This window comes from Neodiprion fabricii, chromosome 4 (assembly GCF_021155785.1).
Source record: "Neodiprion fabricii isolate iyNeoFabr1 chromosome 4, iyNeoFabr1.1, whole genome shotgun sequence".
NCBI lineage: Eukaryota > Metazoa > Arthropoda > Insecta > Hymenoptera > Diprionidae > Neodiprion > Neodiprion fabricii.
This window is the reverse complement of record NC_060242.1, coordinates 3,975,001-3,993,897: the sequence shown is the minus strand read 5'-3', so window position 1 is coordinate 3,993,897 and position 18,897 is coordinate 3,975,001. Positions and strand designations below refer to the sequence as shown.

The window sequence follows — 18,897 nt, the reverse complement described above, 5'->3', positions numbered from 1 at the left end:
AACGCGTATAGGGTAGCGTGCGTGTGTGTATATGTATATATATATGTATATATGTATGTATGGACATGTATGCTTGTGCAAATGCATGTGGGTGACTTGAAAACAATACGGATAATGACCGATTATTATTATTATTATTATTATAAAGAAAATTAGGTCCGTTCCAAAAGTTGTGCAGAAATAAAAAAATGCGAATGCAAAAAAAAAAGAAAGAAAAAAAGAAAAAACGGATATGCGAGACTTTGATGTTTGTTGTCAGCGCACGGACTTACATACCTATGTATGTACATAGATCTGTATTTACACATATTAATGTAATGAGAATAATTTCATCCATTATTATACCGAAATTTCGAGACACTCCGTGCGTGTAAGAAGAGCAAGTAACGTTGTGTAATATACATATGCGTATACGTATATACAGTGACGTGCGTGCGTGTATTCAAAAATGTTCAAATGCACGTGTATACGTGTATGTATATTATATAGATTATATGCACGCACGTATATATTAATACGTAGATATACACACGTACGCGTATGCATCACGTACACACATTCGTGTAAATACTCGGACGTATAGAGAGACGAATAGATGGAGAGAAGGAGTCGGACAAGGAGAGGGATATTACTCGCGTATGGGGCGTTGCCATGGCAACCCCTACTCGTTTCCACCCCGCTCTCTCTCTCTCGCTCTCTCTCTCTCGGCGAAGGGAGAAAACCGGCGCGCACAAACGAGCCACAGCTACGCCAGCGATCCTCGAGTGTGTCAGACTTTCAGTGGATTCGTGTGCGTTGGTCGTCGATGAACGTGCGCTCCGCGATGGAGGTGGTGGTGGTTAGGGAAGTGGGGCGCAGGCTGCCGCTGCCGCTGCCGCTGCCGCTGCTGATGCCGCTGTTCGTTATATCGCTGGGCGGTTTGTGCGCCGGCGCACAAGTTTACCACTCTATACTCATCTATTTTATCTTTTTCTCTGCATCGCTCGTCTCTGTCTCTCTGTCTCTCTTTCTCTTTCTCTCTCTTTTTTTTTTCCTCCTCTTTTTGTCGCTCGGACTCGACGGGGAGGAGAGAAGGGAGAAAAGCGCGAGGGTTAGGGCTAGGGCGAGAAAGAGAAAATGATTCGAGAAGGACGGGAGGCGGCGTCGTCGGTGGTGGTTGTTGGCGCGGGGCGGCGAGGTGTGGCGGCGGCGGCGGCGGGGGAGGGGGGCGAGGGGGTGAGGGGGAAAGAGAAAGGGAACGAGAGATAGAGGGAGAGAGCCGCGGCGCCGCGCCGCTAGTGCAATCAACCCATTTCTCCTTCCTTCCCTACCCATCGCCGTACCAATTCCCCTTTACTTCGTGTGTCCCCCCTTCGACAAACCCCTGGCGAAACTAAACCCACCCCCGCCCCTCCCCCTTCGACCCCCCGTCGAGAGTAAGACAGGGACGGGGATATATAGAGGAGGGTGTTCTCGGCCGTTGTCGGTACGAGAGGCACAAGGGAAGAGAGAAAAGAGAGAATAGGAGAGACGAGGGATGCGAGATGCGTCTCTCGACCACATCTCAGGAAACCCCCGTGCCGCGAGAGTGAGAAAGAGAGATAAAGAGAGAGGGAGGGAGAGAGAGAGAGATATAAATCGGCAGATGGAAAGGGAGGGAGGGGACACCGGAGTGTGTGTATGTAAAAAGGGAACAGTATTACAAGAGATTAGATGCGAGCGTCCAGTAATGAGACCTGCAACCAACCCCCTCCTTTCAACCCTCGACAAAATCAACCGATCCTACTTCCACTTCCACCTCCACCCCGCAGCGCAGCAGTTTTACGCGATTTCATATTCACGGGGCTAAAAATTGACAGAATCGTCTCGCGATGATGTATAGATTATTTCACACCTCTTGCAGGTGGATTGAAAATCGATACTATATTGTATATTTTGTATAAAGATTTTTGAAAATTTAGGTAAGATAAGAAATAACAAAAAAAAAAAAAAAAGTTTTCTTCTTTTTTTTTTTTTTCACACACAAGTTTCACTCTTTGTACAGTTTAATACTGTAACAATTTGTCGAATAATATCAACTGCGAAGCGAATTTCGAAGATCTATGTGCACATATATAGCGGATGCGAGTGATTTCAACGTTGAATCGATTCATGGTACTTGAGAAGTTATTCCATCCAATCCCTGTAATATTTATAGGTATAACTAAAATAGACATCGGGGTATGAGAAATTTTAACGATTAATGAAACGAAACGATAATGCAAAGTCACCGATTAATGATCTCGTAATTATCTGTTTTCTATTAAACTTGGGGTTTCCTTTATCTTTCCCTTCCTTTCCTGTACACGGAAGAAAAATAATGATATTATATGAAAATATTTTGGCGGAAAATTTTTTATCGGATCGATATTCCAAAAATTATACGTTATACATTACATGTGCGTGTGTGTAGGTAACGACACGAAGTTTGCACGTTATGAAAATGATGAATAAGAAAATAAAATGAAGTTAAATTTGGGGAACTGTAGTTGGGGAATTTGGGGAGAGATTGTAAGAAAAAATTACTATTTTGTCGATACGCTGTACGAACACGTTTAAAAAGTTAAAGGGGTGAATATTTCTAACAATTCGTCCGTCCTTGTTTTATTTACGCATGTTTGAAATTTCGAAATATCGACACTTTCAATTTTTGACCTACCACCAGCTTAAACTAATCCTAAATTAGTAAAATTACTCGCATTACAGGCTTCGTACGCTTTTTGAAAGCCGAAATTCCCTGACTTTTCCAGGTGTTCCAGCCTGAAAATCGGATTTTTTTCAGTAACCTTCCAAGAAATATGCCGCTGATTAATGACAATTCTTTTGCTTATTAATACTAATACCTTCAATATTACCTAGTAATTAATTTACTGTCCGACTACTAATTTACAAACAACAGCCAGCGATTTTCAGAATTAAAAAAAAAAAGAAAACGAAAGGAGCTTTGATATCAGGTAATGTACGTACGAGAACGAGCTTATTTCTTCAAGAAACCTAAAATTCCAGTCTTATTTTCGAAACTCCCCGAGTTCTCCCGGTTTTCCCGTTTTTCCCTTTGCGTACGAACCCTGCATTACGCAACGCAACGTTACAAACTTCAATCCGTTGTATCTTTGGCTAGATATACGCAGACCTTATACCTCTGTAACAAGAAGCGGGATAGCGGAAGCGAGAGGAGAGTCTGTCTTATTCTCTGCCCTATTCCGTGTGTAGAGTGTAAAACCAGTTTGCTCTCGCTGCCGCTGCCGTTGTCGGCGATGCTGCCGAGAACCATCCACGGCAAAATGATCGTCCACGCACACCTCGGCGTCGATGGGCATGCGGCAACATCACCGAACGCCGTCGGTTGTCGGTTCTCTTCCGAGCCGGAGAACGGTTCAATGCCGATGCTGCTTTACGTGGGTTTATACCGAACCGTGCCGCATGCGGCACCGCGTAAGCTAAACTAGAAAGTTGCCACGAGGCTTGAGGCTCGAAGCCTAGCGAGCGGCGCCGGAGTTGACGGCCGAACGAACGAACGAACGCGCTGAAAATTCTTTTTAAAATACGGAATACACGAGCGAGAAAGCGGCATGTTACGATTTTCAACATTTTGTTAACAATTCTGCAAGACTTACTCCGGGCGGGGATGAAAATGTTGAACGATCGAAAAACCGAAGGGCCTCGACGTCGAATTCTTAAAAAAGCGAAATAGTTAATTTTTTTAAATTACAGATTCTCGTTTTTCCTGTTCAATGTTTCGACCTTTCTACGTATACTTCGACTTTCTATGTTCTATCAATTTTCTACACTCGAACTTTCCGCGTGTTTAAATTACTACGAGTAAGATTTTTTTGCGGTTATCAAAATTCGTTGTTCCGTTCCTTTTTTTTTTTTTTTTTTTTTGTTGTTTTTTGTTACTCCCATCCGATTTACTCTACGGTTGCTACAATATTTCAGTATTTCATGCGCATGCTGCTATTTCTATATCGTATATTATATCATATAAAAGAAAAAAAAAACTACCAGTTTGTCTCCTTTGGGTTTATTGTGCGACGGGATTTTTTCTCATCGTTTATTTATTTATTTGCTCTTCCTTGTAAATCTGTTTCTACTAATTCTTTTTTTTTTTTTTTTGTCTTTCTCTTTGATTTTTATCAATCGTCGGGCCGCTAATTGTAAAGTTCAACTTCGTAAAGTTATCCTGCCTGCTTGCCCGCGCCCAGTCGCAACGCGGCAAGAAACACATCGAATAACCTGCACGGTGTACGGTTATATATTATATCTCTATACCTGCCTGTATTACAATATACATTAAGTCGCGTGCAACTGACTATATCTTATACACGCCTTGTAGTAACGAGTATTGAGTAGTAGTAGTAGTAGGAGCAGGAGGAAGAGGAGGAGGCTGCCTTTCAAAATTTTTTTAACGAGAATCATTGTCATTAGGCGTATGTGATATATATACGTATACATATATCGTGCATTTATTATATACTATATTTTCCTGTTCGTTTTGTTTGTTTCGCGGGATTTCTTCTTCTTCTTCTTCTTCTTCTTCTTCTTTCTTTCTTTCTTTAAATTTCTTAATCTATGCGTTATTTCTTTCTCCTCCTCTTTCACAACCCCAAAATATATTCAGCAGCAGCATCGGTAGAATTATTATAGACAAACACGAGCGCCAACTATCTGTCGCAACATGAGATTAGGACCGTCGAAGTTGGTAGACATGTTGAAAAGTGTACGTTTAATACCGAAATTAAACATTTCCCAACTACGGAATTATGTCTACACGTCTGGTGTATTTACCTGACTTTGAAAGAGTAGTTTAGAGTTTGAAATTTCGAACAATCTTGAAAAAAATAAACAAAAATTACACGGTGTGCCGAATTTATTACTTGCGGAAAACAAAACTTCAAACAATTCTCATCGCAAGCCGGTTTAAACGATCTATGAAATAATTAGAGACAGTTTTATCCTGTGTTTCGATAATTTAAAACCTGTAATATGTAGTACGGTCATTGGTACCAGTTCTTGCACCGTTTTTTTTTTTTGGTTGCGTCTGTTTGATACTAAGTTCTAAAATTACCAAAAACAAAAAGAAAATTGTAGTCTCTCAACTCTCGCGATTTCTGTGTGTGTTTTTTTTTCTCAATCCGTGCCGTTTTAGTTCTAATTATTGAGAATAAAAGGGTCTAAACGTGTCGATAACCGGTACGCTTACCCCAAGGGAAAACAAATTGAGAAAAGGGTAACAAGTTCCTTGAAAAAATGAAAAAAAAAGAGAAAAGAAAAGAAACTGTAAAATCGGGGAATCGCGTGCGACAAAATGAAACAACCCCCGACGAATCGTAGGTGTACGCCGGGTTTTTCCACCCACTCTAGCCCGAGATCTATGCGTGGCGCAACCCCATTCCTCGAGTAGAAAGTCTCCCGAGGTGGGTTTATTCATTTCTTTCTCTCTCTCTCTCTCTCTCGTTCGCCGTTTACTCACCAGCACCGGCAGGCAGCGGTCGGCAAGGCGAACGTACGTAGAGTATAGAAGCTTTGGCTGGGAACGTGGGTATCAGCACGGAACCGTCGACAACGCATTTACACTCGCGCCGCGTTGCCGGTTCTCCTCTCCTCTCCTCTCCTCTCCTCTCCTCTCTTCTCTGACCATGCCTGCCGTTGCGTTGCGGCGTTGCCGTAACACCGCGGGACCCTAACGACTGGCGGGAAATCTAGGTTTCGAAATGAAATATACTCGCGGTGACTGTGTACGTGTGTCTCGCCTTCCTACACGCGTCCGTTTCTACAATAATATGTATATATATATCCATGTGTGTGTGTGGGGCATACGTACATGCGCGCGGGATTCTTATAACTTGTTTCGATAGAAGGTTGTAAGAAAAAACTATGCCTCGGTATCGCTACGAAATTATTAATATTATTGTTGTTGTTGTTTTTATTATTATTATTATTATTAAAATTTTATTTTTCTTCTATTTTTATTACAAAGATGCGCGTAAGATCTTTATACCTGCAGCAACGGTTTTATGTACCGTATCTGTTACGTGCGACGTACATATCCGATCAATTTATAGAAAATAAAAAAGCCGAGAGGTGGCTCTGACCGTGTGTAGATGTTTTGAGTAACGAATAGTTTCGATGTGTAAATCGTGAAATATTGAAAAGAAGGGAATGTCGGAAGGGATAGAGTTGACAGTGACAGATGCCGCAGTTTTTCGATTTCATGTAACTTTCGCATGCGGCGCTAAGTACACAAATTGATCCGTGCTATTACGTACGGGTATTAATTTTGATATTCTTCCTCGATAAAGCTCGCGTGTATGGTAAATTTTGAAAAACAGAACGGCAATAGATGGCGGAGGGTTGGTGGGTATAGAGACTTTGAATACAAGCTCTTCGAAATATGCGCCCCCGGCGTCCGCGAGGTAGCGGCGTCGCCGTGCGGCACGGAAAGGCGGCCCCCGATTCTCGCCGGCACTGACGACGCCGTGAGGGGAGGAGAGAGAGAGAGAGAGAGAGAGAGGGGCCGGAGGGGAGGCGGCCGAGAGAGGACGCGAGGGAACGAACGAACGTACGGTTTTAGACTTCGGGCGGCGCGTCGGCGTCGAGTTAAAAATAACAGTACAGCCGTACGTCCGTCCGTTCCTTCGTTCCTTCGTTCCTTCGTACTTACGTACCTACGTTGTACCTACGCAACGTACGTACGTCCGACGAACGACGACCACTGTCAGCGATCCAACCGTCCGTTCGTGCTGCTGGTGTTGCTGCTCGTATGTTCGGCATTCGGCCACTAGCGACGCAACAACTTACTGATGGTATAGGTATATGGTTAGTTGGTTACACGCTGCCCGGTTGGCTAGCCTTGAGAGTATCACAATATCGTCGTCGTCGTAGAATTCTCGCCGAGTCTGGTCACTTCGAAAGACTCGTCGAAAAACATTGTGTGTGTATATATATGTATATTTTTTCTCTTTGCACAACCTCTCTGTGCCGTGTGTTTCTCTTTTCAATACCCTTATCTCTGTTTGCGCGCGCGCGTGCGCGCACATACATCGCATTCTATCTCTCTCTTTATCTCCTTATGTCGAAAGTCCCCGTTTCGTGTTCGTCGATCGGTGAACATCGAAATATTTTTATTTTTGGTTTATTTCAGAAGGTACTAATCGATGTGTAATTAAAGGCAGGCGTTGGGAGGAATAATTCTTTTATGGGATTATTTTACTCTGCGGGCAACCGATGTGGTGGTTTAACAAAACTTGTACCTATGTCTGTACAATCTAACGCGAACTAGGGAATATGTTAACGTAGAATTTAGAAACGCTAAATTTACAGCTAGTCCTGACGCTAAACGTGGGTTATTATCATCTGGCTGTACAAAGAAAAAGATGAAGATGAAGAAGAGGATGAAGTTGAAGAAGTTGAAGAGTAGGAACGATAGGAGAAATTTCAGCAAACTATATAGCGGTACTGTCTTTACGTGAACGAGCGCGCCAGAGTCTCTCCCTGTCTCTTCTCAGTTTAACTATACATACTTGGCAACGCATGTGTATTTCATTCCCAGTGACATTTCTTCGCGTATATATACATATATATGTATATATATATATATATATATATATATATATATATATATACAAATAATTACGCATAAATTTTCATTGCAACGATGGAGTAATTGCAAAAGCAAAAAGGGAAAAGTTTTCTTCAATTCGTATTATACGGTACAAACGACGTTTCTATAATTATTCGACGATGTCTTACCGGATACCAAAACGCACGGAATCGAAACGACAGAAAAAAAAAACAAAAAAAAAAAAAAACGGGAAATCGTTTTCGAGGGTTGCGGTTCTTCCTCATTTGGTTAGCCCTTATCATCGTCATCATCGTCATCCTTGTCGTCTATTCGTCCGTGGATTGCTAAGAGAACGAGGCGAACGGAACTTCCCTTTGTAACCATGTCGTATCCAGGTATAATTGTGCGACGTTACCAAGCTACGTAAAGTCCGGACGTTCGCGGCGAGAAGAGAGTTTTACTGTTAGTTTCCACTCTCCGTGGTAGATATTGTCTAAGATTGTTGCGGGTCTTCGTTTCTATCCGGCAGGAGAGAGCCCTCTCGTTCAGGTCTTCGGTTCTCCCGTTGGAACGTCGTCAACGTCAACGGCATCAGAGGCGACTGTTGCTACTCCTCTCGGTTGTTCGTGCCGTTCCTTCGTACACTCGAGACCTCCATCCGGGTGTTGGTAAAAGGTGTGGCGGCGTTGGTTCGACGCCGCGCGGTTGGTTATGTTACAAGAAACGTTGAATACTCGAAAGCTCCAGGAATATTCCTTGTCGGTAGTTTCTTCTCACTCCTTCCGCGGCGTTCGTCCCATTCCTGACCTCACTTTATCCTTACCCTTACCCTTATCCTTAGGAATGGTCTTCCGGTATCCTCGCTGTAACGTTAGACGGTGTCCAGTGGGGGGTCCTCCTGGAACTCCTTGAGGTTCGAGAAACATCCTTCAATTTATGAAATCTTTCGTCCTGGGAATATTTTGTTATTAACGTTTACGGCGAATAATGTATTTACTTGTGTTCACCGAGTAACTGTTCATTTAAAAAAAAAAAAAAAATGGATTCCCGCCTCGATTCGCGTTTTTCTTTTTTCTTTTTCACTCTTCCCCTCGTTAACAGGTTGTAGTAGAAATAACGTGTATATCTCCTGCTACGTCCCACCGATTATTATATCATACGGTAGCTACCCTCTGCCCCCCTTCGCATTTGTCTGTTTTTATTTTAATTCTAATTTTCACCACGAACATCCATGGTACCCGATTCGCGGACTCTCGAGACAGTCGAGAGTTCGCCGGTGTTACGGTTACGCGTCCATCCACACCGTACGAAACCGGAACTCTCGACGAAATTGTGAAGGAGGTAAAAACGGATTTTCCTCCGGCGCGGTGGGCTGCCTGCTTCGCTCTCTCTCTCCCTCTCTCTCCCTCCCTCTCTCTCTCCATACCCGGTCGACCCAGGTCGCCCACACAAAGAGACGCAGCCATGCTTCAGCCGGTCGCCGCCTGGCAGCCTGGAAGCCTGGCAGGCCGGCCCCGGCGGTGCCTGAAAGACTCCAACCCTCGTAGCGGCAACCCCCGATTTCCAACAATACCCCTGCGACTGTGGGGTGGTCCCTTCGAGCCGGATTCCTATTTTCGGCCTCCTCTTTCTGGCCTGTGCAACCGGCTTCGTTCCATGAATCGACGGATGCCATGCTTTTCCCGTACCGCGAGTTAGTCATCGCATCGTCCTCGATGACGCGGATTCAACGGGTAAAAGTACCTTTTCCTCCTTCTCCTCCTTCCGCTTCTTCTTCTTCTTCTTCTTCTTCTTCTTCTCCTTCTCCTTCTCGAATCGCTCGAGTCGCCAGCTTGGAACGGGGGTCGAAACTGTGGACCCTGGGGTACTAATTATCGCGTTTATATCGACGAGTCGAGGCACTGACCTCATTACCGTTTCTTTGTCAGAGCCGCTCTCGAGGGGCCCGGAGGTGACCACCGGACGGAGAACCACTGTCAGTTATTCAGAAACGGATGGGCCCGACGACCTAGGGCCGCGACGTCGGACCCTCGTCAAGGGAAAGGACCCGGCCCGTTTCTACCTGGTCCCCGTACCCAGGTAGGAACCCAGCGCCCGACTATTCCCGGGCCTTGCCCTACCCGCATCCCTCTAGTACCCTCAGAAAACCTTAAATTCGGATTAGAATATTTCACCGGCCAACCGATGACGCGGCGGCGGCGGCGGCGGCTGTCCCAAGACCAACGATATTTATTTATTTACTTATCTATTTATTTATACTTTCTACGTTCTTGCCCACGGTTATATACGTATGTAAATTAACGTTCGCATTTCTCAAGTATATGTACATTGAAATTTTTATTTTATTTTTTTTTGTTTCTTTTTTTTCAAGATTTCAAACTTTTAAGCGAAGGACGCTCACATCCTTTATCGATCTTTCAACGTCTCTATGCACCCAAGACTACGCGCGGTGTTAGTTTAAAGGCTAACGGCTAACTGATATCGTTCTATCGTACGATCTTACAATCAAGATTTTTCAAAACAAAATATGTGTGTAAAGAAATGAATTTTTAATCGGGACACTGGTTTTTTATTTATTTTTTTTATTTTTAAAACAATCATTCTCAATTCAATTATACCGTTACTCGTGCGGTCGATTTTTATTACACGATTTTTTCGAATCTCAATTGTCGTCCGGACAAGGATTAGAAAACTGATCGATCTTGGGTTATCAAATTGGTAAAACAGTATCTAAAAACGCCAAATCTCGCAATGGCTAAATATCGGTAAAATTGAAATTTCAAAAGCGACTATTTTTTTTATTTTAATTTATCCCCTCATTCTTACGCTATACGTACAGCAAGGTTTTGCCCCTCTCATCATTTAAAACGAAAAATCCCATGATTCTGCAAAATGATGTACACGATATACACTTTACTGTAATAATGTATATAACATAACAACACCTGTTGTATCGTGCGTATATAAATATATGCATACAATCTATGTGTTTTTATTATTTTTTTTTTTTTTCACAATTGTAGCATCGCAACAGCCGGGTACTTTTTTTTTTTTTTTATCCTCTTGTTACGAAGCTATTGATCCCCGTTACGCGTGAAAACCACGTGATGATAAATTGAAGTCGCGGTAAATATGAATTCAGCGCGCACGCGGGAAAGTCCCGCCGATGTCGTAGAAATCTGCATTCTGCCGAAGGCCTCGCGTCGACGTTTCATTGGTCAACAACGCCTTCGCGATAATATCGGTGTAACAGGAAAATAAGGAACTCGAAGGTGTATATATATACGGTAAAATGGAATTCGCGCCATGGTATATATAACGCGTGTTTAAATTTCATACAGACATGTAACGCGATCGATTTTTTATACCGAAGCTCTATATATATATATATACATTTTTTTTTCCTTTCTCTTACGTTACAATTTTTCATCGAATTCGAAATTGAATTTCAAAAAAATTCTATACTCAGTTAATAAAGCTGAGCCATTTAGGTTTTGGTAACTTACTAGGACCGGGGGGGAAAAAAAAACTAGACCTTAGATCCCCGTAAATGTCGAAATGTTGTGAAATTTTTTTTTAATTAAAAAATTTGCTACCACCCTTGATAAACAAAGGAATGATTTTTGATCCTTGTTGAAAAATCTCCTCTATACGTCATCGAGAATTCTGCGAGAAGCAGTCGGAGTGTTTTGTCGAACCTCTGCGTGTGCGTTGCAATTACAAATCTAGCGGCAATCTTATCCGCGCAAAGAGATATCAACGGCTAATCAGCCGCGTTTTTCTGTATCTAACTTAAGTCTAGTGCCCGGTGTTCGTTGACTGACCGCAGCCTCTCTGTACGCTTACAACGTTCACTTGTGATTTTTTACCATCGGTCGCTTTGCTACTCTTCTGGCAATGTTCGATTGACGTGTAAAAAATAAAAAATAAAACTACAACCAACCGAAGAAAAAAATATTCAACGAAAAACTATATTAGCAGTCACTTGTTGCAGCTCGAAGATATCGCTATGATTTCGATCAACGATAAAAGAACATTCGAGTTTTGTTCTCTTGTGTAGAAATTTTTTAAACTTTAATCAATACACAGCGCGGGTATTTTTTTTTTTTTTTTTCATCATAGTCATCGTCGTCGTATAATATCGAACAACGTTGCGGACGAAAAGAGTAGTCAAAGAGTCATGTCTAGGATAATATTTTTGCACAGAGAATTACAATCGGTATTTTGAATAAGTATCGTCTTATTTTTGGATAAAGCGCACTGAGAAAAATTTCATTTGTTACATTAACTGGAAAAATTCGGTAAAACAGGTATCGTTGAAAAAACTGTTTGAATATGGTTTCAATTACGAAAATCGTCGATTCGTTTTTGGTTATTGCAACGCAAAATCAGTTTCTGAGGTTTACCCTACTTTTTTAGTCAAACAAGCCTTTAACGTCAATTTATCGTTGCACGAGCGTTAAATTTTCGCGAGAAAATCTAGCAACAGTGATCGTAGTGAGAAAGAATAGCAACGGATACCAGACTTAAAACTAATTTTCATTTTCTCCTTAGAACAATGTTTTTTGATCGTGGCAAAAAATGAAAATAGCTGAGAACTGAGCGGTAACCGGAACTAAAAATTTCTCTCAATGCGGGGCGTGGATTCGCATAAAGTCACCGAGTTGCAGTTCGTGCATGGAAAATACCTTACACCTTTTATACCTCGTACCTTGTATACCTATACCTATTACTCCGATGATGAGAAGGCAAAGTTGCCGGGCGAGATGATACGCGTGTATAAGTCCCTGCCGTCTATGTAGTTATCTTGGTATTCATCGATGTGCGAGCCGGCCGGTCCCCGGTACTCATCTTATAAGAATATAAGAGGTGTGTATTTCTCCTCGATATACCACCAACGCAATGTCGCGTAGCTACGCTGAAGCCCGATGAGACGAACCGAGGATATAATACGCGGGGGACGAAGTAGGTGGATCACGGACGAAGCTGAAGCCACCGGCCAAATGTGTTAAATTTTTTTTCAAATAGAAAAATGGCGCTCGGCAGCTTTATCCTCATAATTCTGTACAAAAGTATCGGGGTCTCGAGACAATTCGCAGAGTTTTCATTTTCCGACTTGGAGAACGAGGACGAGGATTTTGTACCGCAGAGTTTATAGTCTTGCCAATGTACCAACTAACCGGTCATCATCATCGTCATCATCGTCATCATCGTGATCTTTTTCTCTTACCGACAAACGATAACGCGAAAGACGGATAGTTACTTTATTACTTCGCGAAGAAACAAATTTGTCGAAACAGACTTTTTTTTTAGTACATTATAACGTTTCATCTATTTCAAAATTGAATTTGAAACGAATACAGAGTTAACAAGCCGAACGATTTAGTTTTTGTCATTTTCATTTCATGGATTTTTTTACCCAAAAAATTTTTCCTCAGCCTGATTACAGAGTTGCGTTTCACTCGGTTTACCTAATCGTCGTACCGACCTACACCTACCAACCTACAACCCTCCGTTCTATAATGGAGCAATAATCCAATTCCATGATATTCGCGTCGTCGGGATTCTTCGGTCATCTATTTATCTCCCCAACTCTTTTTATCCCCTCAGCGATCTCCCGACCAGATAATTATCCTTGTTTTCGTACGATACCGATCAAACTTAAAATCGACCATCATTTCATTCATAATATATGCAAATAAGTAAATTCGAAGTACGTCCGGAATTTAAACAATAATCCAAAAACTACCTCGTGGAGATTATTATACAATCGACTTATTTACCTTCACCTCTGGTGCAGGTTGAATTTTACGCATGAGAGACAGGGAGAGAGAGAGAGAGAGAGAGAAACATAAATTTCCGAGATATTTTATCCACGTTGAACAATTACTAGGTACACACATCCGCCCCTCCGTTCCTGGAGTCTTATTTATTTATTTATTTATTTATTTTTTTTTTACTTTTTCTTTCCTGAAACAGCAATCGGACGCACGCGATGTTTCCTTTGTCCAAAAGATCCACGACACCGTGACCACCAAAGCCCGATCTTACTACGTACCCGCCTACACATTTAATCCTACACGCTCCCCAATTTTGTATTAATTTGACCTTTTCTCTGGTTTTTCTTTTTCTTTTTTATCTGTATTCCAAGGTACGTTCACTGCTTCGGACAGATCTATACAGATCGATCGTCGGATCTTGTATAATTTGTCGCATATATACATACATATATGTATACATATACATATATATATATAAATAACAATAAACAAACCCGATATGCGCGCAGTCGAAAATCGATCTTGTCAAATAATCGTAGCCGGATGTTTCGAGAGAAATGATAAATATTGTCAGATTATTACGAAATAAATGAACAGATAACGTGAGAAAAAAAAAAACCTGCAACACTCGCGTGTATGCATAATAAGTGTAACGTGACGAGGTATTCAAGAATATGACGGTACGGAGGTTTTTTTTTTCTTTTTTTTTTTTTTCCTCTTATTCCTCACACGGTATATCATACAGTATGGTACTCGTACGACGGATGAGAGGATGAGGGACCCGCATGGCCGATGCACGGTGTGTGTGCGTGTGTGTGCGTACGTGCGTGTAGTTTTATGCGAAAGCACGGTTTTTTTTTTATACGATTGGAAACCATGAGTAACACCGAGTGGCGTGGACATCCCCTATAACAGAGGGAACTATTCCGATGCATGGTGGCTTCCTTCGTCTATGATTAAGGGGAACTTCGTGGCCGACTGGCTTAGCGAGAAGTTGGATTGGCCCATGGGCGGGGGAGGTGGGGTGGGGTGGGGTGGGGGGGGGGGGTGACGTCATTGCCACGACGCTTGTCAGCGAGCCGACCCAGTGAGTCATGCCCGATGCTGCTGCTGCTGCTGCTGCTGCTGCTGTTGCTATATACGTGCATGCTACATAGATGCGTATACACATAGATGCACGCATACAGATACAAGTACATAAGCAGTCGGCTTCGACTCTGCGTAACAAGGCGTACAGATCATCGTGTCTCTTCCACATAAAAGCTGTATCATATTTATACGCACGCACGTACACACAATTATGCTTTTCCTCGTAGACGCGATAAATTCTTGATAACCAATTGCAAAATTGTATAAAACCGTGACTGTCCGTCGACGGTATGATTGGTGTGTTTGTGTGTGTGTGTAATATTGCGTGTGGGACGAATGTTGAAAATCGTGAAAACTGTTTTTTGTTTCTTTTTTCTTCAATTTTCAATTATTAAAAATTTGAACATGCGATTTCTCGGTACGAAGGAAAAAAAAAAAAAATGTAATTTAAGATTTAAGGACATCACAATTCTCAAAATTTCGAAACTAGCGCGTTGTTATTCTTTTTCGAAATATCAGCCATGTCGCTAAGGCGGTGGGAAAAATTTTTTTCTTATGCGAGCCGCGTTGTTTCTTGTTTTTTTTTCTTTTTTTTTCAACCAAAAAAAGTGCAAGCTCCTCGGAGAGAAGCGACTTAAAAAAAAACAAAAAAAAAAAAAAAAAACGGCCCATTTCTGAACCATCCCAATGTATGTGTATAAATATTTATCCCCCCCCCCCCTCACCCTGAAACAAAAAAAAAAAAAATCGCCAGCATTGCGTAACAAAGTAACAATATCGTAAGAAAATAAATATCTGTGCACGTAAGTGACGCGTTGACTAATCGAGGGTTGTAAATTTCTTTGTTATTCCAGAGTTGTGCAATGATGGGTCTGCAGGCCGCAGCAGGAAAACGAAAGCTCGAGGGAAGCGTGGGTTGTACGGATTTCGATATGGATATGGGTGAGACCCCGTCAAAATTGGGACGCGTCGACGCTAGCTGGTGGGCGCTGGAGGACGGCGGCGGAAACGACGGTGGTGGTGGAGAAAGTGGTGGAGAAGGTGGAGGTGGAGGAGGCAGAGGCGGAGGAGGCGGCGGCGGCGGTGGTTACACGACGCCGTTGGGCACGCCGGGGAACCAGACGACGACGACGACAAATTCTTCCGGATCCTCCTACTACGAGTTGGATATATCGTCGCCCTGCCTCCAGGGCAACCCCTGCCAACCGTCCGGTGCGTCCCCGAGTCCGGGCCAGCTTCACCACCACCACTCCCAGCCGTACTATCGGGGCCCGGTTGTCGGAGGAGGAGGAGGAGGAGGAGGCGGAGGCGGAGGCGGAGGAGGCGGAGGAGGCGGAGGCGGAGGAGGAGGCGGAGGTTACAACCACAATCACCACAACCACCACCACCATCACCATCCTCATCATCAGTTGTCGAGGCCCCAGCCGCAGTGGGGAACGCCGCCTCATCACTACGAACCACCGACGATAAGGCGCGAGGAGAACGGAAAGAGTTACCTCGAACTTGGATCGAGTTACAGGGCGAACGAAAGATGCTGCGAGGGTTCGAAGAACAGCTGGTGCAGGCGGGGGAGGGCCTGTTACAGGCAGCGACGACTCACCGTTCTCAATATTTCTATGTGCAAGCTCGCAAAGTACCGACAATTTCCGGATCCCAGCCTCCACCGTTCCGTCCTAATATGCAACACTCTAAGGCATCTGGAACGCGAGATGGAAAGGGACCGCAGCCCGTCAATCGCTGAATCGCCGATACCGGCCCCAATGGCCCAGCTCCAACCCCCCGAACAGGGTAGACTGACCCCGTTTCCGCTTCCCCCGACGTCGTCCTCCTCATCCTCATCCTCCTCCTCGTCTTCGTCGTCGTCTTCGTCCACGACGTCGGTCGAGACGGACGCGGATTCCGGCATAGGCGAGAGCGAAGGTGACAGCAGGTCGATAAACTGGGGCAGCGTTTTGTCCTTGTCGAGTCAGTCGCCCCTCGATCCTCTTAACAACAACGAATTACTAGACGTCGACATCGGTCCCGATCTAGAGGACTTCATGCCGGGCTGGAAGCTGACACCGCTATCCGCCGACGATATACTCAGGAGTACGAACGGCGGTATACACCAGGATCAGATGATGATCGCGTCCGGCCAACCACCCTGCGGCACACCGACGACGACGCAGCACGAGTCCCTTATGTGCGTAGGATCATAGCCACCGATACTGACGTCGTTGAGCCATCTCATCGATTTTTATCCCCTGAGTCCCCAATTAAATAATAGCAATTCGGTCCCAAAGTCTTTGATACATTCTTAAGGAGACTTCTACTTTTCCTGTATTATATCTACACGTACATATATATACATATACATATACATGTATATACACACACGCGTGCATACATACGCATATATAAAATGAAATAATTAAATAGGTATAAATAAATGAATATATTATTATTATTATTATTATTATTATTATTAATTATTAATTATTAATTATTAATTACTATGTGTATACACACGCATGCACACCCGTTCGCGCAGGCAAACACACATATACACATACACACACACACACATACTAATATGCGGCTGCGTTACAGTATATAATAATATATATATATATATATATATATATATATATTTCCTCTCTATATATGTATATGCATGTATTACATATATGTACATATGTAGACAAGCGGAATATATACAATTTGTTATTTCATGTCAATTATTCAATGAATTGAAAATTAACTATTTTCCTTTCTATCGTTCTTTCTTTCTCTCTTTCGTTTCGCGGTTTTACTTATATCACACGTATACTTATAATCGATCGCTCGTCGTCTTCTCGCGTAAATGCGTGCGTCCGCGTACGTGTGTATTTTTTTTAAACGATTTCGCGTTGTTTTTGCCTTTTTTTTTTTTTTTTTTATAAATTTTATCCGCAGTGATAATGACACGGAATAGTTTCATTTTATTCGCGAAAGGACAGAGAAAAATACATGCAACACACACGCGCGCGCGCACGCATAATTTTTTCTCATTCGTAAAACGCACCTAATATTACCTAACGGTCGTCTCTTTCTCGTCGACGTTCCGTAAACCTCGTTGTTTTTACAATCCGAAATTTCGACCGTGTGTCAGTCGGTTTTTTTTTTTTTTTTTTTTTTGTTTCCTTGTTTTCTTGCTTTCCCAAGGTATGTACCGAAATCGCGTTTTTACCGTCGCGTGTTGTTGCGTGTACTTGGTAGAAATTGATCGCGCTCCTGAAACGTGGACGAAACGAAAGAAAATAAAGAAAGAAAAAAAATTTAAAAAAAGAAAAAAAAAATAAAATATCATCTAACCCTTACTGCCAATTGTTATACAACGTGTATATTGTGTAATGTGTATATTTAACGTCGCGATACATACTTTCTTTTCGTCAATTTCTGCAAGAGATCGTAAATCGTCTGACCGAAGGTGCCGGAGCGACGTCGTTGTTTTGACGGCTAGGTTTGAAAAAAAAAAAAGAAAAAAGAAGAGAGAGAGAGAGATAGGGAAAAAAGAAAAGAAATAAATATTAAAGAGTAATTTTCTCTTCAACGGAGTACGTATAATATTATATATATATATATATATATTTAAGGATATGGCTGAAGCGAATGAACGGGATGGTCGCTTATTAAAATTTTCGACCATCGCGATTGTCATTGGCGGACCGTTTACCCTCTGGTGCTTTCCAGACCTTGGCCCCCGGGCCGGCAATGTGGTAGATAAGATAGAAAACGAAATAAACATACACGTTTATGCATATATACATACATTGCGTACACGAACGCATATATATAATATATATATATATCTATGCACGCATACTTATGGAATTATCCCAGTCCTTAGTATCAATTTTCAAATCCCTTATACCCAAAACATCCTTATCTATTCATATATATATATATATATGTATACATATGCATATATACTTATAGTTTAAATCGACAAGGCATTGCTGGTCTAGCTGGTTATATGTTGAAAGCCCGACAACGACTGCTGCTGATTTACGTACGTGCGTATAAACGCGCGCGCATACGCACGCACACACACACACACACACACGTGTAATTAAACAACACACACGTGCGTGAGAAATCAATCTCGTCTTTGAATTTATTTTCCATTCTTTTTTTTTTTTTTCTATTCTCCTGTTTTTGTCATTGCCATTGACATTGGGAATTTTCAATAATTTCACGAGCTTCGTTTCTCACGCGATTGTTATGAAAAATGTGTCGACGCGAAAAGCTAACCGAACCAAGAATAACGAAGAAAAGATACCGAGGGGAAAAAAATTATACGTAGAATGTTGAGAAAAAAAAAAAAAAAAAAAAGAAACAACGAAACTGCCCTGACAAAAATTTATATCATACGTTGCACGTGCGTGACTGTGTGTGTGAGTGTGTTTGTGCGCGCAATAAATAACG

The 18,897-nt window shown here is 42.4% G+C and overlaps 1 protein-coding gene across 1 annotated transcript in view; it reads left to right on the top strand.

The window, feature by feature from the left end:
• Positions 1-17,106, top strand: part of LOC124179569 (period circadian protein) — a 33,081-nt gene extending 15,975 nt beyond the window's left edge. Inside the window, 3 exon segments of the mRNA XM_046564108.1 lie at positions 15,306-15,709; positions 15,784-15,831; positions 15,833-17,106. Coding sequence (XP_046420064.1) covers positions 15,306-15,709; positions 15,784-15,831; positions 15,833-16,649 — 1,269 coding nt within the window. The 3' untranslated portion in view covers positions 16,650-17,106.
• Positions 17,107-18,897: the final 1,791 nt, after the last annotated feature.